This window comes from Cornus florida, unplaced genomic scaffold (assembly GCF_030987335.1).
Source record: "Cornus florida cultivar Cherokee Brave unplaced genomic scaffold, ASM3098733v1 CherokeeBrave_3.0.0_Hap2_Chr09, whole genome shotgun sequence".
Classification (NCBI taxonomy): domain Eukaryota; kingdom Viridiplantae; phylum Streptophyta; class Magnoliopsida; order Cornales; family Cornaceae; genus Cornus; species Cornus florida.
Genome location: NW_026775579.1, coordinates 86,029,894 through 86,057,075, shown reverse-complemented (window position 1 = coordinate 86,057,075; position 27,182 = coordinate 86,029,894). Strand labels below are relative to the sequence as shown.

General features: G+C 34.3%; 1 protein-coding gene across 3 annotated transcripts; it reads left to right on the top strand.

The window, feature by feature from the left end:
• The first annotated feature begins 6,232 nt into the window (after window positions 1-6,232).
• On the top strand, window positions 6,233-25,993 carry LOC132274865 (uncharacterized). 3 transcript variants are annotated; one of them, XM_059776212.1, is made up of 19 exons: window positions 6,233-7,079; window positions 8,231-8,341; window positions 8,462-8,518; window positions 8,736-8,812; window positions 8,899-8,998; window positions 10,536-10,609; window positions 13,061-13,161; window positions 13,250-13,353; window positions 14,673-14,726; window positions 14,830-14,885; window positions 15,002-15,040; window positions 18,257-18,398; window positions 18,677-18,861; window positions 19,366-19,433; window positions 19,594-19,666; window positions 21,798-21,859; window positions 22,555-23,839; window positions 24,386-24,656; window positions 25,644-25,993. In XM_059776212.1, exons 1-18 carry the CDS (start codon window positions 6,999-7,001, stop codon window positions 24,645-24,647), a joined length of 2,931 nt encoding a protein of 976 aa, XP_059632195.1. In that variant the 5' UTR covers window positions 6,233-6,998; the 3' UTR covers window positions 24,648-24,656; window positions 25,644-25,993. The 3 variants fall into 3 exon arrangements, with proteins under 3 accessions (XP_059632195.1, XP_059632194.1, XP_059632193.1); XM_059776211.1 differs by lacking the exon at window positions 25,644-25,993 and adding an exon at window positions 25,195-25,511; XM_059776210.1 differs by lacking the exon at window positions 25,644-25,993 and having other exon boundaries at window positions 6,234-7,079; window positions 24,386-25,175.
• Window positions 25,994-27,182: the final 1,189 nt, after the last annotated feature.

Sequence of the window (27,182 nt, the reverse complement as noted above, 5' to 3'; positions counted from 1 at the left end):
AGAATAGTGTTTTCGTTGTACTGATATTTTGAAAAAAAATTAAAAGTACATTTGAAAATAATATATTATTGTGAAAATATCATAAACAGAAACATGTACAGTTATGGTTTTGGGTTTTTAACAGTTATCAAAATAAGAAAAAATGTCTTTTTGGTGTTTTAATTTTGTCACTGTTCACGAAATATTTTAGTACAATATAAAAAAAAACAAGATCACACCAAATATGTTATTGTTACTAAAATCAATACTATAACAGTTCAAAAACAAACAATCAAAAACAAAAAGCGTGGCAAATGGAGCCTAAACCATAGAATAAGGAACATCAAAAAGTGAAGTAGAATTTCTACACACTCTTTTTCTAAGCTTAATTATGTTTTGACTGTTGCCATTGTGCGCACATGCATCACACGCATACATATTTATATATATATATGTGCTACCAAATTCATCAATTATTTTGATCCCTGTTCCCCTTTTTTATAATGGTGATTCTCTCACCACCACTTTTTTTCCTCTGCAGAAACACTTCTAGATTCACTGTATATGAATGATCGATCACATCTCTGTAAGATATTCTGAGAACAACACTTCCTTTAGTGACCAGATGAGCTCAAATAATATTTGAGTTGTCCTGATTCGCTTATCAATAATGGGGTCATGACTCAGAAAAAAGCGAAGGAGAGAAAATATCCTTCGTGTTTAACAATTTTCTCCAGATAATATCAATGATATACTTTTCCTTTTCTTTTCTTTTCTTTTCTTTTCTTTTTTGTGAATTTTAAATAGTCTACTTTGACATTGTAAAATTAGCTCGAATTAATTAAGATTTTAATGTGTTAAACGTGTTACCATATTTGAAATATTTTTTACTTTCTTTGTAATCTTGTATTTTCGGTAGAAGCCTTTTCTTTTTGTGTTGAATTCTTGTAAAGCAAGAATTATTGTAGAACAATAATACGTCTAAATTAAGTTTTCTTAATTCTTTTCATATTATAATGTATTTGTGTGTGTATATATACATACATAAAATAATTATTGATTTTTTACTAAATTGAGAAAGAAATCACCAAATTTTCTGCCTTCTTCTGTAGTTAAATATATGTTTGTCCACTGAAAATCTTAAAAGATAAAACTAATTCATCATAAGCTTAAATAATAATATAAGAATAATAATAATTTTGAACACAATCTTTAACTACCATTAGTAACGATTTGATTCAATCTCTTATAAGTTAACGCATGTAGATGTGTAACTTATAGTTTTCCCTTTTTTTTTTTTTCCGATTAATAAAAGGAAAAGTAAATGATTTTCATATTTTACTTTTAATCAAGTGAGTTATAAGAGACTGAAGTCACCCAACATACTGGATCCAAATTTAAGAAAAAATAATAATTAATTATATGGAAGCAATGAAGCATCGATCAAGATAGACACTAAAAAAAACTTTTAAATAATAATTATCAAATATTTGGTGGATTGCTTTCTAATCAGAAATTAAAAAAGTAACTAAACTTGAGGTTTGTCATTTTGTTACAAAGACCCCTCAATGTCTGATTTTACAATAAATTTACATATCTAGCCTCCTTATTATATTATTAAAAAATTAAAATACTTAGAAATAACAAAGGACCTTTTTACCCAATAACATTTATCCTCTTCTTTTCTCTCGTCTCCGCCAATTACTCTACCCGGGCCACTTCTACCATCCACCATCACCACCCACAGTGCCACCATCACCACCAAAGTAGGTTTGTATAGCAAGTGACATAGGGGTTATATGCGTGTAAATATATATATATATATATATATACATGCCACCACCACCAAGCACCATCATTTCACCACCCCTACCAAGCACCATCTCCTCTTTTTCTTCTTTAAAACTGAAACCCATCTCCAATATTCAATCTCAAGCCTATCTCCTTAGCCGGCGGTTCTGTATTGTACAACAATGCTTTGAATGTAAGCATTTAGGTTAGACCGAATTGAAGGCAAGCTAATTGGCCAAGGGCAATGTTTAGACGCTCTATTGATTCCAGCGAAACAAAGAAGAAAATAGAGCTCAACCCAAACCGTGCCGAAGAAGATCATGCTAAAACTCCATTGATTCAGGCGAACTCGAGTGACGAAGAAGGAATCTGAATGAATCGATGATGATGGTGGTGGTGGTGGTGGTGTTGGGTTTAATTAAGACACTACAGTGGTGGTGGTGTTGGGTTTGATTAGGGCTCTGCAATCGGTGTCGCGATTGTGGTAGTATTAGGTTTCGATTACAATCGGTGATGGCGGTGGTGGATCGATGAGGGCTCTGCAACCATGCCACCACAAATTCCTTAAGCGGGTGGTGCAACAGTGGTGACGGACCGGCGAGGATGAGGATGGGCTCTGCTGCGGTGGCTCAAATATATGTTTCGGCCGTAATGGACGGTGGGCGGTGGTGACAAATTCACGGCGAGCAAAGATTTGGGCACCGTGATGGCTGCCGTGACTGGTTCAGAAGCTCAGCGGTGATCACGGATTGCCGTGATTGGTTCGGAAGCTCAGCGGCGGTGGTGGATTGCCGTGACTGGTTCGGATCGGACTGGTCTGATCTTTATATATATATATATATGTATGAATTGCAACCATATATGTATTATGTGTGTGTGTGTGTGTGAATTTTGCACACAAAACACATTATTTTATTTGGGTGTTGCAAATGGATTCAGCAGAGCTGCAGAAGTGATGGTGGCCATGAAGAAGTGGAGGTGGGTTCGGAGAGAGACAACGGTGACTAAGTGGTTTAAGGGTAGTTTGGTCCACTTTACATAAACTTTATTGTCATTTGTTTTCATTATAAAGGTAATAAAGTCTTTTTACGTTGTTGATGGGTATTTTAGTCACTTCAAATTAATTTTTTGATAAAAAATATTATTTTTGTACGGAGGAAAGGTCATTGCAAAATGGAAAAAACTTCAAGGGGTCACATGGCAACAAAATGACAAATTTCAGATTTAATTGAAATTAGTTCAAACCTCATGGGAGGTCATTGTAGTTTACCCTAAAAACAAATATGGTGGGTCCTAAGCTAAGCCTTAGTCTTCAATCAAAACTTGTATAATCTCAACCTCTCACCTATACAGTAAACACCAAGCGGACACATGTCACAAACTCTACAACTCTCAATTTTAGCCAATTACATTTTATGGATTACATAAGAGGATATGATATATGATTGGCGGTATGTCAAAAAATATAAATATATAAGATTGGGGTTATCATCATTTGGTCATTGAAGGTAAAGGCCGTATGTCAAAAACTATAAATATATAAGATTGGCGTTATCATCATTTGGTCATGGAAGGTAAAGGCCGCAATACTTCATGCTTAAATAACTAATTTTAGTGGCCGTGTAGCACAGCTGGATGGTAGGATAAATTTTTAAAGTCCCTTGCATAATATGAGGATAAAATTTGTCTATTTATTTGTGAGTATGTCATTTTTATTGATAAATAATTTAATTACGAATGTATAAATAGTCTATAATAAATAAGGATAATAACATACCATCATATGAGTCACGTGTATGTGGATAAAAAAAATAAAATTTATTATCTCACAACAAATAGTGTTTTTTTTTTTAAAAAAAAAGAATTATAATAATAACATTTTTTCAATGTACAGTATTAATTCAATAATTGAGAATACGGACTTAATGCATTGTACTTTCGTAATAAACTCTCTCTTTTAAATACACTTTAATATACATGACAAGTCCCTGTTAAATTGTATAACATAGATGGTGATTTGATCACGTATAAAACACATGATTGTATTAATATTTGCATCTCCATCTTATTAATCTTACTGACTATCTAGATTATTTCAACATGTAATCTTGTCAATTTAATTTTTCAAGTTATTATGAAATTGAAAAATTATTAAAGTAACATCGAACTACTAAACATATATTTCTTACGACTCTAAATGATTGGTGAACTAGTAGAAGTTGTCACTACTTGGCATCCTTATGAAGTAAATTATTACTCAGTTTTTAGGTTCGGATTAGAGTTAGAGTTAATTCAGATTCAACAACTTAAATTTGGGTCCTTACCCTAAAATAATAATAACAATGTGTAGGACAATACTTATATTCTCACTAGTGATAATCTACAATATTCCCACCTCTTATGTGATCCAATAAAAATAAAATACGTCATATTTTATTAAACAGGTCAAAAAACGAATTTTACCCGAATGAGATAGGGTAAAGAGGGTTAAATAATTTTTTTTCTCTTTATTTTTTTTTTCTATGGCTCAATGTCTGTTCTCTCTCGTTCCGGCACCAACCTTCAACCCTCTCTATTCACCATCTTCTTCCTAAAGGAACTCAAATTTTTTTCATTTTATGTTGATGTGTAGTGCTTGTAAATTAAGGCTCAATTAATCAAGAGTTGCTATATTATTCGTAAAGGAACTTATTCATTTTCTTTAAATAGGCACAGAATATAGTGCAATATTATGTTTACATGAAATTATTAGCAATATAGGGGAGGTGGCAGTCGGGATAGTGTGGGTTCACAAAGCAGTAGAAGGGTGGGTGATAATGTTGTGGTAGCACAGGTAAGGTGTTTCAGTAACCTATCAAAACCAAGGAACACAATCTTATCAGAAATCAAGTTTTTAAGTTTTGTGTTGATATGCTTATGAATCCTTAAATCTAATACATAATCATTCATGAAAAGCCCTTTTCTAAAAGAAGAATCCTAAATAGGTAAAAAAAAAAGTTCATATTTCCTTCAAATATTATTGACAATTGAATGATGATGTCTAGAACTAAAAATTTGAGAGGAAGATGATGGTGGAGAGAGAGCGCCGAAGGTTGGTGCCTGAAATAGATATAACCAACGTTGAACCCTTAAAAAAAACCTGAACCCCCTTAACCCGATCTCATTTGGGTACGATCCGGTTTATTTTCTTTTTCTTTATTTTTCTGACATGTATAAACATCATTTGGGTACGATCCGGTTTATTTTCTTTTTCTTTATTTTTCTGACATGTATAAACAAAATATGCGTGTTTTATCTTTACTGAACTGCTAAGAGGTGAGGATATTGTAAATTATCACTAGTGAAGATTTAAGTATTGTCCTAATATTTAATTCAAGTTAAACTTATGCACGCATTTTTTAATAACAAAATTATGCTTACACGTGGGTTACTCCTTAGACAATTATCAAATTTTTGTATAAAAATTTATAAATAAAATCAATATATTTACTTACGTATTCGTATCGAGTTGTTGTGATTAATGAAAATCGTATAAATTTTAGGATAAGACTTGTATATTTATCTAAGTAGATTATTCTTACTTACCGCTTATGTGGTCAAATATACAAATAGTTTATAATTATAAATTAAGAAATATTTTTAAATAAAATCAATAATTTTATTCTAAAATGATAAATCGAGTTGTTGTGATTAATGAAAATCATATAAATTTCAGGATAAGACTTGTATATTTATCTAAATAAATCATTCTTACTTACCGCTAATGTAGTTAAATATACAAATAGTCTATAATTATAAATTAAGAAATATTTTAAATCAATAATTTTATTCTAAAATGATAAATTTAATCATCCTCTCTAATTTCCTTTCTTATATATTTTTTAATTTTATAATTACATATTATTATCTGTGATTGGACACATCAATACACCAGTGAGTAATCAAGTCTTTATCTTACAATTTGAGCCATCTATTAATTTAAGTGGTTGTTGGTACTTTTCAACCATCAACCAACTTCAAGCCAAAAAAAAAAAAAAAAGAAAACCAACTAGAAGCCATTGATTCTTCAAACTCACGCGTACCCCTCCGTCAATGCGCTCGTGTAAAAAACACACCCTCTCTCTCTCTATATAATTAGATATACGTACCTCTCTCTCTATATAAATACATATACTACGTATATCTAAAGATTCTCTCTATTGCCAGTCGGTGGATCTGATGGTCAACAATGGATAGCGCTATTAGAAATATCACTGACGCACGTGGGGCCCAGTACCTTAAAACCAAATAACTCCCTCTCCACAAATCTTCCTCTAATCTCAGCCGTTGATTACACAAAATGGTCCCATACTTCCACTCTTCCCTGTAGCCAGTTGCAACAGCCAACCTGCCAGTGCCACGCATCAACCAGAGTCCAACGCGGACCACGGGCGAGCTTTTTACTCTCTCTCTAGAAAAAAAAAGTTTTATATATTTGTATAGGTATAGAGAAAAATAGAGAGAGAATCTTCGAAAAAGAGTCGGGCTTGCGTGAATTTGCAACACCTGGCGACTGCAAAGGCCGAGAGTTTCAGGAGGCCGCTTCTCTGCTCGCCACGAAGAACACCTTAATTGACGTTGCGAAAATTGGAAAAAAGAAAAAAGAGAGAGAAAAAGAATTCGAATCATTTCTTTAAATTTTTTTCCCCTAAATTTCGAATCCCTATTAATCAGATCGTATATCAGTGGTTCGGTGGAGTCTGATTCGTACTACTTTGATCCAGCTGATTGCTGCTTCAAACCGAGCGTTTGAGGTTCTAGTGGTCGATTTTGTCTCATTTCTAAAGCTTTTCGAAGGTTGGCTTTGGAGATTTGGAGGTTTTTGCTTCAAGGATTGTGATAGCTGCTGATTGGCACTTCTAGAGAGAGAATTTTAGAGCGAGAAAATTTATTAGTATGCTTCAAAGGTTTGGTTTTTACTGGATTGAAGTCTAAGATCGTTGCAAAGAAGATATTTGTTTTGGCTTTTGATATAAACTTTGATCGTTGTTTGCAATTTAAGGCACTCATTTGTTGTTGACATATAAGTTTAGATTTTTAGAGGAATTGGCTAACTTGGGTTTGGGTTTTGGATGAGTTTGGGACTCTGAAGAATTGTTGATTCATGGTTCTGAGACTTTTGGATTGTATAGATATAGATACAGGTATAGGTTTCATTTGATTGGTTGGGGTTTATACAATTAGTCGACATGGTTAGCGGAAATATATTTCATTGTAGAAGGAATTCATGGCCTCCTGAAGAGTATATAAACCGGGCAACATTGCAGTTGGTAAGCTTGTCTTCATTTCAGCTTGTAGTTGCAGAATTGGTATATATATATATATATATATATATATATATATATATATATATATATATATATATATAAAATACATTTTTACACAGAAAAGTTAGTCTTTTTATTGAAATTATATATTTTATCAACTTTGAAACTAGACAGAGCACTGCAAAAAAATTGTATCATGAGAAAGAATATAAGAGTACAAAGTTCTATTTAAACAGATTTTTTTTTTTTTTTTTTTTTTTTAATTACGAGTTCATTATGTGTGCGGGTAATGTGAAATGTGAGAGCTTTTCATTTTCAATAGTTTATGCTCATTTTTTGCCCTTCTATGAGTGAGCTGATTGTAGCATGGAATGCTTAATTGAGCCAATTTGTGCAGTTTTGAAAGAAGAGAACTTTTGGAAGATCCTGCAATCGCAACCTTTTAGTTTTCAAAACTTCATCAGCCACATCAGTAATCAGTTTGAAAAAAAATTAAGCATAGATTACTTAAACCTTGTAAGCACCAACAGTGTTGTTAAGATGAAATTTTGTGCAACGTATCCAATTTTTGCTTTTCCTACTCTCAAGTAATGCAACTTCTTTACTGTATTTCTCAAATTCAGTATAGGACACTGTGTTTCTCAAATTCAGTATAGGACCAAGGTTAATTTGTAGTTTTAAAGGTTAAAGACCGTACACGTGTATATATATAAACGGATTAAAGACTGTGCATACTGCAAGGGTGCTATTTATCTACTCTTGAATGTTGGTCAAATATAAGTTGAAATTTGTTTTTTAAAGAAGAGGTATTAAGTTGAAAACATCTTCAAATTATCACAAAATTGTTGGTTTGTGTTTGCTGTTGTTCTTTAGGGTAAGTGTCATTGTACTTGTTTATTGTGTTCCTTGGTGGTTTTGAACTTGAATTCAAGCCTCAACAGGTTCAACAGGTCAGTTGTTATTTTGAATTACATAGGCTAACAGATGTCTACAAACAAGAATTTGGATTTGATTGCTTGGTGTGGGGGTGGATTATTGTGTGGCATTACTTTTAGTGACATCTTATTTATACCCATTAACAGCTTTTATCAGTTTCTTTATTTATTTATTTTTTTAACTTGAACTAATTGTTGTTCCTCAAACTTTACCTGAAGCTTGATTATGATAGTGCTGCTCCTCCAGAACAAGCTTGGAGAAGAAAATTAAATAGCCATGCTAGTATTCTTAAGGAATTCAGTGTTACATTTATGGAAGCAATAAAAATGGTAACCATCCTTAGTTGATGAATCCATTTTCTGGCTTTAAAGGACACAAAGGTCCTGTGTGACCACATTTTTCCCTCCTCATTTCTCATTTGGTGATTGTTATTTGAATTTTAAATATAGGTTCGACTTGGCATACGATTGTGGTCATATGTAAGGGAAGAGGCCTCTCAGGGAAGGGTAACTATCTCTATTCTATTCATATTTAGTCATTTTTTTTCCTGAATTTTTTATTTTTTTTTATTTTGAAGAAATTTCTTTCTATTTTCGTAAAACTTAGAAACAGATGAGGACAAGTGCTTTTTGATGCTTGAGAAGAAGTAATTAAAATTAAAACCACATCTGTTTTTTATGTCCTGTTATTTTAATTTGAATTCTTCCTCCCTGATCTCTGCAGAAAGCACCTATTGATCCTTTCACTCGAGAGAGTTGCAAGCCATCAGCATCCCATGGGGTTCCACTTGGGGGGATGGGGTAAGTAGTGGGTGATCTATGAGATATCGGCTATTTCTTTATTACTTTTCTGCATCTGATGGGGGGATTAATCTTTTTACTCACAGAAGTGGCAGCATATCTAGAGGCTTTAGAGGCGAGTTCAGGCATTGGCAAATTATTCCAGGCACATGTGAGGCTTCGCCTGTCATGGCCAATCAATTCTCTGTAAAGCTCTGCCCTTCAACTCATCATCTGCTAGTTGTTTATTATTTAGCTCCAGGAAACATTTATGTGATATTCACATAATGTGTTTTCTGTGAGTATGTGCTTTCAGTTACCTTTTATGTTTATTGTCTTTCATTTCAATTTGCAGAAGTTGATGATAAAATTTTCAAATTGTTTTATTCAAGTGTCATCATTTATTTAGCTTGCAACAAAAATTGAAGATTGTATGTGATAATCTTTGCTCCATTTCTGTTGTGTTCCAAAATTTGTACAAGATATGTACATTTTGCTAACTGAAACTTGCCTCCAACAGTAAACTTATGCTTATGTAACTTTATCACACAAAACTTGGATATTCCTTCTTTCTTTCTTTCTTTCTGTCTTTCTTTTTTTTTTTTGGAATTTTGGTCCAGATTTTGCGGGCAGAATAACAATAAGAATGCTTGCGTATAAAGAATGTTTAAATGCATATGTTGTTTGTATGAGAAATTACAAAATCTTGGTATCATGTGCTATTATGTTGTGAAACAAGGTAAATAACTGAGATAATGACACAAATTACTTTCGAATTGTGCGGAATGTTAAAAATAATATTTTTGAACTCAGTATATCCAATTTCTGAGTGTGATGGGGTACAGAGCACTTGTTGCCAATTTACTTCAGTTGAGATTATGAAAAGAACTGTTGTATATTGCAGGGAAATAAGTACTATAAATTCACAGATACGAGCTTGAAAATGGTTATAATTAGCTATTATCCCCAAGTGCTGCACACTTAAAGTGATTGTTTCTAGGAAATAGTCTCATGTCTAACTGTAAACTTATACTATCTTTACGAGGATCCTGAAATCGTAACATTTTCTTTGGATAAGCTTAAGACCTTGACCTAGTAGATCATTAAGAGATATGTGGAACCCAATTTCCATTATGGTCCAAGCTTAGAGTCTGATAGTCACAATCGTCATCATCCTTTCCCTTATCCCATATATTTAGAGTCTGATTAGGATATAAAAGATTTGGTGTGAAAGGATTTTCATTGATCGACTGGACTTACTTTTGGGGATTTTCTTTTTATTGTGGTTATTTGGTGGAAACTTTCTTTATTTGTTCTTTATGAAATCTTCAGTGATGACGAACTAGTGGTATATATATGTATCAAGTGATTGACTTTAAAGAAATCCAACTGTTTAGGAATTTGCTTTTCTGTTTACTGCATACCCAACTGAGTTGCCATGTCAAAACGTATCCCCAGAGGCAAAGAAATCCAGTTGATGGTTATGGTGACATGAAATAGTTTGGAGCTATCATTTGGGTTGCTCTAAAGGCATTGTTACCCAGTCTGATGTGGAAATAACTACTGTATGAGACTTGCTCTGTTCTCCAAGAAGCGTTTTGGTTCCTTCTTATTATTTTATTTTAGATCCAAGTAATATAAAAAAATTCTAAATGCTATTTGATTGTATAAACCACAAATTCTTCACTTTTGAGATGTAAAAGTATCACGTTGTATTATTTCATTTATTTTTTTGGTACTACAGATTTTCATATCTCGAGATGGAGGAAATAAAAATTATGCATCAGTTTTAGCCCCGGGCCAACATGAAGGTTTAGGGTAAGTAAATATGTTACAATATTTCAATTGTAATTTTCTGAAGCAGACCATATGCATTTTTTAGATCTATTTCTAATAATGATGAGTAGAGGCTTTACTGAATTGACAAATGATATATGATTCATTGAAATAAAATTCACTTGTGAGAGAGAGAAATTTTATTTCAAATACTAGCATTTCAAAAGGAGACTGTCCATTTAAGGTCATAATAAGAACATAACCATTCACAGCAAAAGCTTATGTGAATTTGGTGCAACTCTTCATATATGCTTCTGACTCCTTTTTGAGGCTGCTGATGATCTTTGAGTAGGCTGAGTATCCAAGCTGTTCCAACTCCTTCCAATAGCCTTTGATATTCTTTGTACTGCAGAGACTAGAAAAATTGTTTTTTGTCGAGTATATGAGCCTTTCTACTTCATAGATTAGTCACAGGAAGAGTAGTGACTGTGAAGTGACATGCATATGGTTGAATGGTTTTGTGTTTTTATATAACTCGGAATGAATCAGTAAGATGTGATGTATTGGACCACTGGTAGATCAAAAGAAACCATGGTAGCCTAATGGTTAAGCTGATGTGTCCAAAGAATTGATTGTGGGTTCAATCTCCAATTGCAGCAAGCTTTTGGACTCTCTCTGATGTAGTAGATTCATGCTAAAAAAAAGTAAAAAATTGTAAAATAAGTGATTGCAGCCCAAACAGCTGTCAATCTTTCCAGGTACACTTATAATAGCACAGAAGGAAGTGGTTTAGTGTTCATAAAATCTAATTTTGCATTTAAATGTAACTACTACTCCCACCCACCCCAACAACAAACACAGACATACATTTTAAAAAATAATAATAATAAGAAAAACGGTTAGTCATCTTAGGTTACAGGAAATACTTTACATTGGATTATGTCATCACTTTTAAAATCTAGTCCTACATATCTTACTCATTTTATCCTTTACACACTTGTGGTTTCCACATGAAGAAGTCAAGTCTATTTTGGTCAAATCTTGAACTAATTTGAGCCGAGTGAAAATATGCAATAAACTTTAAACTTGTCTGCGTAATTAGATGAACTTGGCCATATAAGGTGAAAAGAAAGAAAAGGCATTCCTTTTGCATATATTGGCTCTCAATGCTTTCAGAATATAAGCAAGAGGGGATCTCTGATTCAATTTTTAATATTGAAAAATGTGAATCTTTCAGAATTAACTATGTTTTTTATTAGTTATTTATTTTTAGATACATTATGCATACTGTACAAAGTTTTACTACCGTTTACGTTATTTCTCAAATATTAGTTCCTTTATATTAATTATATTTTGGATTAGTCTAGATATTTCTCACATATCCCATAACTTCAACCCTTTTAAGGACGTCTGCTCTTTCATTTTTGGCTTTGTCTCCTTGTCTGCTTCCAACTTGGTCTGTTTGACACAATGATCGGCAGCAATGCATCCCAGTTACGTGAAACCATCACTTATTTCACCTTTACAGTTGAGCAAACTCTTACCATGTTTATTTTGCACGTGCAATTTTAGATTTTATTTTTAGATAGTATAATTCACTTTGGCGGAAAGAAATTGCTTTTGAAACTCTCTGTTTCCTCTACCTATTGATCTATCTGACCTGTTAGGTATATTCTATATCTCACTACTATAGCTAAATAGCTAATTTGCATGATGATTGGTTGCTGAAAATGAAAAGAGAAACCAGCCAGAAAATGATGCATGTGTATACTTTTGTCTCCTCCTCGAAGAGAAAAGGCAGCAGACTGCTTTTGACAACTATGTATTTATTTAGAATTCATGTTGAAAGGGACAACGCTATACAATTGAACTCTGCATGTTCTTGTTGATTTTTGTGAGAATTAAGTATATAGAAACATTGAGTTCTGTTGGCTCATGTAAATTGCAAGATTTATTAAATTCTACATAACATTACAACATCAAATGGAAGATGTCTCGAATGCCTTTGCCTGGAACTTTTTGGTACGAAATTATCATAATGAATGGGATTTAATGTAATACTGTCGTCTCTGCCACCACCACCACCACCATCATGATCATTATCATTATTGTTATTTTTTGTTTGGAGGGGTTGGGACTGAGAGGACAAGGAATTAGGGAACTGTAACCAAAATTGGGGTACATGACTTGTTTTAGGATCTTAGGATATAGCTATTTTTTAATTTTTTACCTTCATTAATTCATCTGCGGTGAATTGGCTGGCATTGTATTGTCTTCATTTGGAGGATGTCTCATAAAGAACATTACATGTGCAACATAACTACATAAATAAACTAATTATAGTTAGGGATGTCTAAACGGCAAGTGTACTCTTCTTTAGTGTTGCTTAGAAGTTCTATGGAACTGTATAGTGATGTGCAGATTGTTATCTTAGTTTTTTTTTTTTTTTGATAAGTAAGATTGTTATCTTAGTTTTATCTCATTCTCTAACAGGAAACCTAGTGATCAAGGTATATCATCATGGGGCTGGAATTTGAGTGGTCAGCATTCGACATATCATGCACTATTTCCAAGGGCATGGACAATATATGATGGTATTATTCTACTTTGGACTAAAATTCTACTTAACATATAGATATTCCACTCATTTTGTTCTTTTAATTATGTTACTCTTACTTTCAGGTGAACCAGATCCAGAACTAAAAGTGTCTTGTCGGCAAATATCACCATTTATACCGCATAATTATAGAGATAGCAGTCTTCCTACTGCTGTTTTTGTTTACACGGTATGGAAATTTAACTTCTAATATGAAATAGGTGCATTACCGGTGTTGGGTATAAAGTTAATCTTCGACGTTATTTACACTATCACTCTCAACTGCCCAAATTTTTCCCACTATACCAAGCGATGACCCCTAACTTCTAATATCAAATATTGTTGTTAGTTATAGTGCTCTTTTTTCTCCATATGGATTCTTAAAAGGAACTAATATTTAAGTGGGTTTTCATCATCTATATATCAGTCATATGAAATGACTTCGCTGGTAGGAGTTTCAACTTATATTCTTTTGATGCTAAAGAAATGTTTTGCATCGACTTAATTCTGATTCAGATCCAGAAGTTTTTACAGTTGAGACATCCAGTATAGGCGTTGGACGGCTACTGGATGGGTTCTCTTAGGTTGTTTGCTAGAATAACCAATCTACACCAAAAATGGGGAGGATGAGTTAGTGACATTAGAAATAGCTAGTGAGATTAAAAATAGTAAGTGCAGAATAACAAATTGGCTTGGACTCTGGCTTAGATTGTTGCTTATCAAATTTCTACAACATGGTTGTAATTGTCTGCCATGGGTTTCTTTCTACTTGAGTATTTTTTGTGTATGTGAATCTATATGAATATGTTTATCTGAGAGGTGTATTTGTCTTCTGTTATTTTCTTTTCTTCTGATTGCTACTTGCTACTATATCACTTCCTTCCATGATCCTATGTATGTGTCAATGTGTGATGCTTCTCTTGTTGGCTAAATTAATATTGTCTCCTTCTAAAATGGGGCATTGGCTATCTATAACCATGTGTAGGAGTGTTTTTTCTTTCTTTTTCTACAAAATTGTAATTTATTCATAAAAGTTACGACTAACTTTTTGTACTGTACAAGCAAGAACCAATAATATGGATGTATGACTTGCTTTTCTTGAGCTATTTAGTTCTTGGCCTAATATCCGTCCCCCCATTCCTGACCTGTTAAGGAGAGAACGGCTTTCTTAGTTCATTCCCTTCTTCTTTCTTTACACAATTATCAGTATAGGACTGTATAAATAAATAAGAGCAATTCTAGTCCTTTGTACCAGAAGAGTGATTAATTCACCCAGTATCTTTAGTCTGGTCTACCAGTAATTAAATAAATTAGTAATAAATGATTCTGTAGTCTGATGACCTTAAGAACTGTTTTAAAAAAGTCATCTTTCAGAAGAATGGTTAAATTTTATCTCCTGCTTAGATATACACACACATATATATATATTGATGATATTAGTGCAAGAATTATTAGAATCACCATTATTGTATGATTTGCTCACATACCTGTGGCTTGTTTCTGTTGTAGCTGGTAAATACTGGGAAGGAAAGGGCCAAAGTTAGCCTTCTTTTTACGTGGGCGGTAAGCTTGTTCTGCTGCCAAAGCTTTTGGTTTATTGTTTCAAGCAAGAAAAGATGGACTATGAGCTCTTATATTTTCAGTCATCATTTTTTATGTTGCATAGAATTCAATTGGAGGCACCTCACACCTATCTGGTGATCATGTGAATGAACCATTCATGTGAGTACATTTGAATATTTTTGTTTGTTTGTTTGTTTTGTTTATAACTCTAGTGGAATATAATACTGACTTTTATTCACCTTTTTTTTTTTTTTTTTTTAAATTTTTTTAAATAGAGGCGAAGATGGAGTCTCTGGCGTACTTCTACATCACAAGCAAGTTATCAAACCTTAATAGCTATATATGACAGTTGATTTGCAATGTATTCTGGAGTAATTGCTGGGTTTTTGTAGGTGTAAGTGAAGGGATGGTGTCAACTAACTTCCAAATTTATGTTCTTCATAAATACAGTAATGCACAAAAAGAAAAAATATAATTAGCAACCAATAAATAAAATTTCAAGTCAATCTAGCAAGGAAAATACACGATTGCTTTGGTATGGTCAACTCTGGAGTGGAATTGTTTTGATAATAGATTATGCAGCCTGTAAATATGAAACTAAATTTCAAAGATTAGAATAAAAAATAAAAAATAAAAAAAAATTGAAATATAACCACTACATGCCAAAAAAAAAAAATTTCTTTGAAATAAAAATCAGGTCTATTCCAAGGGTTAATGTGTTTGCGTATGTTTGTTGGAGTTTGATAGAGGGAAAAAAATGGATAATTGTTATATTTTGGACCTAGGAACTTAGCCATAAAAACCGGAAGATCAGTGCCAGTACCTTGAATTCTTGCCTAAATTGCCAAACATGAGAGCATTAGAACCGAGATTTTCATCCTCCTTGAAAGGCACTCATTGTCGTAAACTTTTTTTTTTTTTGTTGTTTTTATTTATATATAAAAAAAAGAACTGCAATTTCATGACCATCTGACGTGCTTCCTGCAGCAAAAACTGAAAATACTTTCCTCCATTCTTGTAAGGAGAGGCTTTCTCCTTATAGCTGACTTCTCAATACTATAATTGAACCCCTTTAAATGACTAATTTGGGATCAGTTTGACCCGAGTAGAAATTAATTAAGCATTTGTTGTTTTCCATTCTTTGTTTCTTTTTTATTTGTTTAAAGTTTCTAAAATTATACAGGACTTGTGTCGCATTAATATTATGACACCTCAGTTATAAGGAGAGGATATCTCCTTACCCAGGTTGATGTATTGTGTTGAACTCACTTTGGTGAACATTTCAACTAAATGACTAATATATTAAAAATCATTAAACATAAGGGGTGAAGTTTCTGGTTGTCTCTGTGTGTGTGTGTGAGGAGGAGTGCCCCGCGGGGCGGGGGGTTTAATCCTATTCTTTCTGTTCTTCCTACGTTAACCTTTTGGTGATCGATAAATGATTGTTTCTTTATTTCTGGCATTTCCATTCAAATTTATATATCTATATATGTATATATTTATTTTTTTTCTTATTTTGTCATTTGATCATTTTCCCCTGTATGCTATGCTAACATTAATGTAGGGCACCTATGCTGGGTACAATTGTGTGTGCTGGTGTTTAGAGTTGTAGCTATGACACTGTTGAATTCTCATTACCATATTGTCATTGCACTGTTGAATTCTCATTACCATATTGTCATTACACTGTTGAATTCTCATTACCATATTGTCATTACACTGTTGAATTCTGATTACCATCTGCGTAGTACTAGATGAAGTGCCTGCTATAGTATGCCAAACACAGAAACCTGAACTTAGTTCAACTACTATGATATAAAGTAACTACCCAGATGGGTGTCCTAGAAATTTTTTGGTTAATTAGTAGGTTGCAAATGAGTCGAGCCAAGTGAAGCAAGACGAGCTTTGTCCATGCTCAGCACCTGTCTAGACGAGCTTGTCTTAGCCAAATTTGAGTTTGGCTTCAAATTATTCAGCCATGCTCGTGCTCAGCTTGGTTCATACTAGTTTGCTTATATATATAATATACGATCACAGGGTCACACAGATACACACATATATATTATATGCAGGTTAAAAAATAAAGATCCTTATGTCTTTATAGTTTATATATATGAATTCATATTTTTGCAGATTCAGATATAGATACACGCACACGTATATATCTACATACCTGATGAAATTGTCGGCAACTAGATAATATCCTAGATAATATGTTCCAAAACTAAATGCCTAGGGGTTAACGTGCTGCAAACCAATGGGTCTCTTGCTAAATTATTGTTTGCCAAATATAGCACTTTTTAACAAGTTCTGATTCCGATTTTTTTAGTCAAGGAAGGCTTGGGCACACTGAAGATGAGATTTTTCAGCTTTCGGATCCAGCCAAGCGTGGTGTTCCTTTTGTATGATAGTGTTGAATTTGCTTTGGTTGCCGGATCTTTATCCCCCTCTTTATATGTGAGATCTATAATGTAATTTTATACATATCTCGAGTCAATACAAGATGGGCTTGAATTTCCCAACTTATCCCTGGTTGAAGATAAAATGGATATGTGATATTAGGATGTGGCCTCCTCTATGGGCATGTAAATCTGGACAAAACCTAATCTTAACCAAAGGACTTGGTAGGGATGATGGACAATTGTGCCCTGATTTAGGCCATCAAATTAAAGAGCAAATTGCCTGCAGGCTGCCATCACCCCCCCAACCCAAAAAAAAAAAAGGGTTAGAATCAAATCATCAGAAGTTGGAGGCTTGGAGCAACCCAGTAATTGTTGCATCTCATTTAGTTGCAGCCTTGATCTCCTTGTTGAAGTCACTAAGAAGATATACGATGCTTCTATGATCAATAGCCAATGTACCGTAAGCTCCAGAATGTCCACCGGTGTTGTACAAATAGTTAGACAACATGGTGTTGTTGGACCATCTTTCATAGAAAATATGGAATTACAAAGTTGGCCAGTTCAATTTGATTCTCCTCACTTTCAATCTCCCAAATGCAAGCTAAGATGGATTAAAATTTGATTTAAATTTATCAGTGGCTCCTTTTGTATTGGACGTGCAAGTGATTGACAATATTTGGATATGAATTTATCAGCCTGGCAAATGTTCTAGGTTGACATTAATGATGAATCTTATCCTGATACGATTATTCTATTTTCTTTTAGTTAATAGGATTTCGTGAACTTGAACTGAGAAATTACTTTTTCTACATGCATGGTTCTTGTTTCCTTTGTCCATCCTTTTATATATGCATAGATATAAATATCAAGATGCCAAGTATATTTGTTTGGGAGTCTTTATATGTCTTCTTTATCACATACAGTACATACTTTGCCCACCTGGCCCCCTTTCCAATATGTCACATGTTAGATGATCACTTTATCATGTCTGAAAAAAAATTATTTTTTTGATATTTATGTATACTTGAACCAAAATACATATTTTATGTGGGGTTTGGTATCATGTCTTTGAAAATATGAATTTTTAACTGGAGTGCTACTGCTTCTAATTATAATGCACGTGTTCAGGACCGCGAAAGGGAACCCTCCTGTTACTTTTGCCATAGCTGCATGTGAAACTCAGAATGTAAGTGTGACTGTTCAGCCCTGTTTTGGGTTGTCTGAAGGAAGCTGCATTACTGCGAAAGATATGTGGGGTAAAATGGTGAAGGTAATGGTTTTAACCATCAGGTTTCTATAGACCTTTCTACACTTGCTGCGTCAACATTACTTTTGCTGCTGTTTTGGACACCCTAGTACAAGTCTTTTCTGTAGCGTTGAACAGTTTTCGTTTTTGGAACTTTGTATTAGGAATAAAAATGGTCCTGGTTATCTAATTCTATGATACTTTTCCTTGGTACAACAATTCCTTCTTAAGCATGTCAAGTGTCCAATTAAAAGCATTATGCACACTTCTATTATTGTTGACTTGTGTTTATGTGTCTTAAGGATGGACACTTTGATCGGGAGAACTTCAATACTGGACCTAGCATGCCTTCATCACCTGGAGAGACACCTTGTGCTGCGGTTTCTGCTTCCGCATGGGTTGAACCTCATGGAAAATGCACTGTTGCATTTGCTCTTGCATGGTCATCCCCAAAAGTAAAATTTAAGAAGGGAAAATCATATCACAGGTAACTTCTTTTAACTTTTTAAAATTTAACCTTTTTTGCTCATGCGGTCAAGTATGTATACATTCCATCCCTGCACTTAATTGTTCATGGTATTATGTTTCCTTATGCCTGGGGTTGTTTTATACCATGGGGTGCCGGTCTGGTTGGCATTTTTTCCAAATAATAGTCATATGTTCTTTTAGAGCAAAATCTAAAGCTATATACATGCTTCGCGTCAAAATAATGTTGTTAAGGACTAGGGCACATATGCGCATCACATTGTCAGATCCCAAAAAGAAAATATGTCAACATATTGGTAGTTCATTAATCACCAAGGGTCAAGCCTTTTGGTTCTCTACTTCGCTTTCACATATTTCTCTATTGTGTCTTTATTGGAAAGAAACATATCTGATGGCATTCTCTAATACAACATCATAATATCTGTTTCAACAGTAGTCCACTTTTTGCTGAATATTCTCTTAGCAGTTTGATAAAAATGCTCTTGGCTTATTTTATTTGTTATAGGAGGTACACAAAATATTTTGGCACTTCTGACAGAGCAGCTCTCAACTTGGTGCACAATGCATTAACGAGTACGTATACCTGATCTGGATTCCTTGATTATCAAAGTCACATTTATATATGCTCGAGTAATATGAAAAGGTTGGTGTATGTGTTTGTAAGTAGTCTTAATTTGTGATTGCTCAATTTTATATCCTCTTCTTTTTTTTTTCTTTTTTTAACTTTTATCAGATTATAAGCAGTGGGAAGAAGACATTGAGAAATGGCAAAACTCTATTCTGAGAGATGACAGGCTACCAGAATGGTAAATGTGGTTGAACTGTTACAACACTCTAATAAATGTTCATATAGTAAGGCTCTTGGAAACCCGTTGAAGCTCAAACTTGCCAAGGCTCACTTCAAAATCCTAGTGCCTTGAGATTATTGCATGTGACATTCCTTTACCTTTTATTTTTTCATAAGGTTACACGAACACAGACTGACGCAGAGGAAATTGCAGTGACATGCCGTAGACAGATCCTATTTTCGCATTTCTTTACTCATGCTTGGACATCCCTCATATGCTTCATACATTGAAATCTGAAACATAATGCATAGCATTATCACATTGTTGGGGACCTTGGGGTTCTTTATCATAACAATATAAAATATAAATGGTGAGGCATATCCCGCAACACAGTAGAATCCGAGGTGGACTGAGAGAGGTGGAAGCCCAAGCAAACTAGAGAGAGAGAAAGAAGATGGCAGTGTAGTAGTACACCGTTGACTCCCTTGGTGATGGTGTGGAGTGTATGGAGAAAGCATGGGTGTGAGAGAGCATTAGAGCTCTCAATGTCTAGGAGGTTATTTCCTCCTCCTTTTGCTCTACCCCTCTTGGCCTTGGAACATCTCCTTTTTAGGTGACATCGTCATATGACATCACATATGAATTAATTATAATTATAAATATTAATTATTTAAATATCTCAAATAATTATAAAGGAATATTAATTAAGATGGGGTTAATTTGTATGGGAGTCAAAATAGTATTCTCTCTCTACAAGTCTGGTCGAGGATTGACTCGGCGGACCTTGGACTTCAGCCACCAAACCAAGTACCTCCTTGGATCCTAGGTATTCCTGAGTCCTGCTGCTAACTCAGGTCTTCAAGTCTTAGATCTTCTTTTCGAGGTATGCTGATGACGTGGTAAGCGCCATGTAACTTTGACTGTTGATCGTTTGACCATTTGATTTGTGGGCCATTGTTGATGATGTGGCGTAACCCGTTGACCGCTTTGACCCAAGTTATGTTGTGGCATTGCCATCAATGCCATGTGAACTATGATATACAATTACCTACATACTTCTTTTGTACCAAGTTATTTTAGGTACCACTTGCCAATAGCTAACATTTTTGCCTATCCCCTTGTATTCTACCACTAATAAACACCAGAACAAGTCAAAATCAACTTTATGGTATAGACACACATGGATATTCAATGGGCTAGCCTGGAGTTAGGAAGCATGGACACTTCTCCTAGGGATTTCGTGGCGGTGTCGAACACTTGTGGGAGACAGCTTCGACACGTGTCCGACATGGCTAGAATTGTCCTGGAATTTGAAAATAAAATAAAATAAAATAAAAATTTCTGATTGACACAACAAGGACACGTGTGGGACACTTCTAGGACACGACCGGGTAGTTTTATAATTTTTTTTATTAGAAAATTGTGATTTCAACGCAATTTTAAATATATAGAGGCTAATTAGAATAAAAATATAAAATTTTAAAAATAATAATAGTAACAAAAATCTAGCTCTAAGCCGCAAAATAGTGATTTATTATGGATAAAATTAGTAAAAATTAATACTCTTAGGTTATTATTTTTTTGACGTATCCGTGTCTTATTTTTTTGAGATTTGCAATATTGCCGTGTCCGTAGCAAGGTGTACCCGTGTCCGTATCCGTGCTTCCTAGGCCAAGAGTATCCCCTTGAGTAAAAGCTTCCATCCACAGCTGATTGACCAAATTGAGGACCCCAAATTGCATGAGCAATAGGTCCTACATTTAAAGTGTCTCATATCTCCGACTCAAAATTTCCTTACCATGTTACACGAAACAAATATCCAGAATTTCACAGAAAATCTGCATGTCTTTATCACAGTCATTTTCTTGGGCATAACAATCAACATTAAGTATTCTTTTTTGTAATGATACTAGCAATAGAGCTCAGTCATAAAATGCATATTCACCCGTGACCTCTTGTTGTGTCCGTGTAACCTTAGGCAATATGCTTATAGATGTTTATTTTGAAGCAATTTTCTATTGTGCTACACGCTGATTTGCGCACATTGAAAAAAAGGACCTACCATGATGCTAACAGTTCCCATAAATGTCTTTTTGGAGCTTATCACATTTCCTATGGTGTATCTATAACATTTATGTGGTGTTTGCAGGTACAAATTTACATTGTTTAACGAGCTGTACTTTTTGGTTTCTGGAGGAACAGTTTGGATAGGTACCCTTTAAAACTTAATTCCCTAGTTCTTCACATCCTTATCAACTGCAGATAAGCAATATGCTTCTGAAACTGCATCTTATGTTAACACTATTGCTTTCTTTTGTCTCACACTTTTTATGGGATAAACATTTGGTTGATTTGCATAGTCCTGGCCATACTTCTCTTGCATGGTGTGAGGGCATTGGGGGGCTGGGATGGGTTGCAATTCTTATTGTTCATAATGATGAAGAAGAGGGGGATGGAATGTCTTGTTGCAACTACATTTGTGAGACTACAATATATTAGCCACTAAAGATATATGGTTCCCTAGCTGCATCTGGAGATGCAAAGTACTATGTGATTTAAGGTTGCATGCATGCACAAGCTCCTGTGTCCTTACTTTTCATTTCCCTCAATTGCTCCATTTGATTTTTATTTGCCATGAGGATTTGGAGGGAAGTGGGAATTATCTGGTAGAAGTGGATGAATGAGTTAGAAAACTGTATTTGTTTGCAGTAACCAATTTATGCTATTTATCAAAAAGTGATTTGTGTTTTAAGAATGCACAATGTCCTCCACATGGAGGAGGGAGAAAAGACTGGAGCTCACTTACGCAAATACATATAGATAATTGTAGTTATATCTCCTATCTTCATCACATGTTTGTCTAAAAATTAGCAATAATGTCATGGCTGCTTGATCTTACCATGCAGATTCTCCAATGCCAGCTGAAGATGTGGGGATTAATGGGCATCAATCAGTGATAGCAGAGAACAAAAACATTAAAGTAACTGAAGACAAAGTAAACTTGAAACAAAGTACTCTTGTTCAGCATTCCATGATTGATAGTCATGATAGTACTGCTGAAAGTATTTTAAATGGTGTTGATGAAGCAACTCTTACTTCGGGTAATGCAGAATCAGTGATTTCTCAGAGAACAGATTGCAAGTACTCTAGACATCACTCATCGTTTGACGCAGAGAAAGATAGCAATGATGTGGGTAGGTTTCTGTACTTGGAAGGTGTGGAGTATATTATGTGGTGCACATATGATGTGCACTTCTATGCATCTTTTGCCCTTCTTGAACTATTCCCCAAAATCGAACTCAGTATTCAGCGTGACTTTGCAAAAGCTGTCTTAAGTGAAGATGGAAGAAAAGTGAAGTTTCTGGCAGAGGGAAATTGTGGAATCCGCAAGGTTAAAGGAGCCGTTCCTCATGATCTGGGAACTCATGACCCATGGCATGAAATGAATGCATATAATATACATGATACAAGTAAATGGAAGGATCTAAACACGAAGTTTGTTCTTCAGGTGTATAGAGATTTTACTGCAACAGGGGATTTGTCATTTGGAGCAGACGTATGGCCTGCTGTTTGTGCTGCAATTGAGTACATGGACCGCTTTGATCGGGACAATGATGATCTCATTGAGAATGATGGATTTCCGGATCAGACATATGATGCTTGGACGGTTCATGGTATAAGTGCTTACTGTGGTGGTTTGTGGCTTGCTGCCCTTCAAGCTGCAGCAGCAATGGCCCTTCAACTGGGTGACAATGCTTTTGCTGAAAGATGCAAAACTAAATTTTTGAAGGCCAAATCAGTATTTGAGGTAAAACTTTGGAATGGTTCTTACTTTAACTATGACAGTGGGTCAAGCAGCAACAGTAGATCAATCCAAGCTGATCAACTGGCTGGGCAATGGTATACGGCATCCTCAGGCTTGCCTGATCTTTTCGATGATTTTAAGATCCGAAGCTCTCTCCAGAAAATATACGATTTCAATGTTATGAAAGTAAGGGGAGGTAGAATGGGTGCTGTAAATGGTATGCATCCCAGTGGGAAGGTTGATGAGACTTGCATGCAGTCACGTGAAATATGGACTGGAGTCACCTATGCTGTCGCAGCAAACATGATCCTTGCTGGGATGGAGGAACAGGCTTTTACTACAGCTGAAGGCATATTCATTGCTGGCTGGTCAGAGGAGGGATATGGGTAAGTTATATGCATATGATTTTTTAAAATATATAATTAAGTATGCAGAATCTTCTTGTGTTTCTTATGAATTTTTTGATTGGAATTATCCAGCAAATTTGTGCAATAAATATGATTTATGAGCATTTTAAAAACTAAATACATTCCATAGAACACTGTTCCTTAGATGATTCATTGTCCATAGCTTTAAAAATCAGAATACATTTTTTATGGGTATTCTGTATTTGAAAGGGATGGTACCAGGAAAAAATAATTCTTGGAAACATGTTAAAAATGCCTGGAAGGTGAATACCTTTCATAAAAAAAAATTAAAAAAATTAAAAAAATTGCTTGAAGGTGAAGCCATTTTTCGTAAGCATCATACTGGAGTTCTTTGTTTTTTGTTGGAGCGAGAGAACTTGGTTGAGGTGATGATTCTTTTCATTTCAGCAATGATTGATGATTGGTGAATCCACACCTTTATATGTGATTTATTTCGTTTGCTTGTAATAAAACTTTCCGGATATATATCTTTTTATATTAATTTATTTTTTCTGCTATGTACAGGTACTCATTTCAGACTCCAGAGGCATGGACCATTGATGGGCACTTCCGGTCCCTATTATATATGAGGCCACTTGCAATTTGGGGAATGCAATATGCATTATCCTTGCCTAAGGCTATTCTTGAGGCCCCTAAGATTAACATAATGGACAGAATCGACATATCTCCTCACATTACAAGATCTTCTCAGAGTGACGCAGGTGTTAGAAAGATCCCGACAAAAGCACGTTGCTTTAGCAATTCCGTGTTTCAGTGTGCATGCTGACTATCACATGTAAGTTCTTGATCGGTGTAGAGCTTTGTTCATTAAATGTATGTTTGCTTCCTCAAACCCTCTTAAGGTATAAGGAAAATGCTGAAAAGAGGTTTGAGGGAAGTTTTCTTCCAGAGACAGGTAATAAAAGTCTGGATGTAACCTAGCTATTCTAAGTTAGATATAAGATAATAGGACTTTCATGTCCTTTTAAAAGAGATTTTGCACAGAATATGATTTTGAAAATTCATTCATTACTTCATTTGTATCAATATAGTCCAAATCCTTAAATCTGGGTGCAGTAAATGGATTTTAACAATTAGAAGCGTAATGAAGTCGAAAAGGTTGGGTTGTGACTTGTAATGCAGTAGAAGAGGTTGGGTTGTGACTTGTAATACTTTGGTTGAGATGCAAAATCTAGGACATGTCTTCGTTTTTTGGTCAGTCAAAATCCGGAACATATCACTAAGTCATTATGTTGTAAAATGTTGGGCTCAGTAGACAGTAGAATTGTTGCATCAAAATATGAACTTGCTTTTATACTTGGTGAACATTTCAGAAATTGTGGGAAGCATTTCTGCTGAATTTCAAATGTGGCAGAAATGTGATCGAGCAGCACTATCATTAGCCATGACAAAATTGTTCATAGGAGCTTGGAATTGAATTTGCTGTGGTTCTTGTAACATTTTCGTGTTTTTTTATTATTGGTTTTGTATGATGGAAAACTTGTAGCAAAATGAAATAGGAAAACAGGAGTAAAACAACTGTGACTACAAGCTGTTATAAGATTCCGAGTGTTCTGTTTTCCTCTTTTTTTAGTGTGAATATTGCATTTCGCAAAGCTTTAATGTATTTTATTAATACATTTTCATCTGATTCCGTTTGTACTTTCTGTTTGTCGAGATTTTGATTTGTTATTATCAGTACTTCTGTTTTTGTGTTGGTTGACATTATTTCTTTGAAACGTGTCCTTGAATTCCACTTAAAAGCGCTGGAAATATTTTATAGGTCTGTTATTGAATGATGGAGTGGCTCCCTCCAAATTGATGTCAAGCTGCATGTCTAAGCAGTTAATGAGATCCAGAGACTCATAAAATTTCACTCTTCAACTCTGATGTCAGGTTATATACCCTTGTTTTACCCTAAAATCTCTACTCCATAGGTCGAACACGCTTCTTTTCCGGTCTGGACATTGCCACTAGGCTCTGCTCTTTTTCCACATAATCAGCATCACCTCTTTTCTTGTCAAACAATATTCTGCTTTTGATACTTATTGTAGCATCTACCTAAAAGCTAAATTTTGTTCACTGTACCATGAACGAAGATTTGAGGGAATAGGTCGGATTGTCGGAACATTTGCAAAAGCCGATGAACAGCTTTTCTTTTTTATTTGGGTTTTTTTTCCTCAACATTTGCCGAAATATAAAACTTGGTATTTCTATGTTGACCAAGCATCTGCATGGTTGCGTGGGACTCTTGTTAGGAAGAAAGAAAACACATAAATAAATAAATCATGCATATCAAAATATTCGGGAAAAAATATTTGAAAGTCTTTTCTAGCCCAGAGGATAGCTCTGCAATCTAAAGTGCAAGTGGGTTGATGAAATGCTGTGGTTTGCAAGCTTTTGGTGCCCTGGGGGTTAACTTAATTTGGTTTCAGATACCAGATTTTTGCATGCTAATTATGCTGGTGCAGGTATATCCTTTGTGAATTAACAAGTATTAGAAAAGTGGGCACTCATCGTCTATACCTTTCATGCTTGCAAGTCCATGCCCATAATGCGAAGACACAGTAAAAGAAAATAAAAATATGCTCGGGTTTGTTTGGTTTGCGTTTTGTTTTTGGTGTTTTTGTTTTTGTTGAATAATGTAGGAGTGAAGAGTGAAAACAACGCTTTTGTATAGTGTTGAAACGTTTCGGGAATAGTGGCTAAAATTTAATACATCATGTAGCAGTGAACAGTGAAAACAATGCACTGTTTTGCTTTGTACATTGCTGAAACGTTTTGTGAATGGTGACCAAAAGTTAAAACACCAATTTGGTGTTTTTCCATGTTGCACGTTAGCAACGGCAACTGTAATAATGAATGAACATTATTTTAAAAATAAAAAATAAAAAATAAATTGAAAAAACTAAAAAATGACCTTTTTAAACTAGTTATTATGTATATTTTTTTAAAACTTGCAATACTTTTTTAATAAACATATTTTTATATTTTTATTTTTAAAAATTTTACAATGGATAGATATTACCAAATATGTTTTTGATTACTATTTAAAAGATCATACAACAAAACATTTGTATTGTTTTGGATTAAAACAAAAACGCAAAAATATAACTTATGCTAGGCTCTTACTTCATGGTTTGTTTAGATTGGATCGATTTTTTCCCTTACTAAATCAATCTTAACTGTTCGTTTTGATCATGATGAAAAAGGGTTGCAGCAAACTATCATTTACGGAACTCATTGTTTCATTCCAATGAGTTGACGCGCTATTTGATAAGAAAATCTTAATTGCTAAAGTTTATTATATATATACATCTTT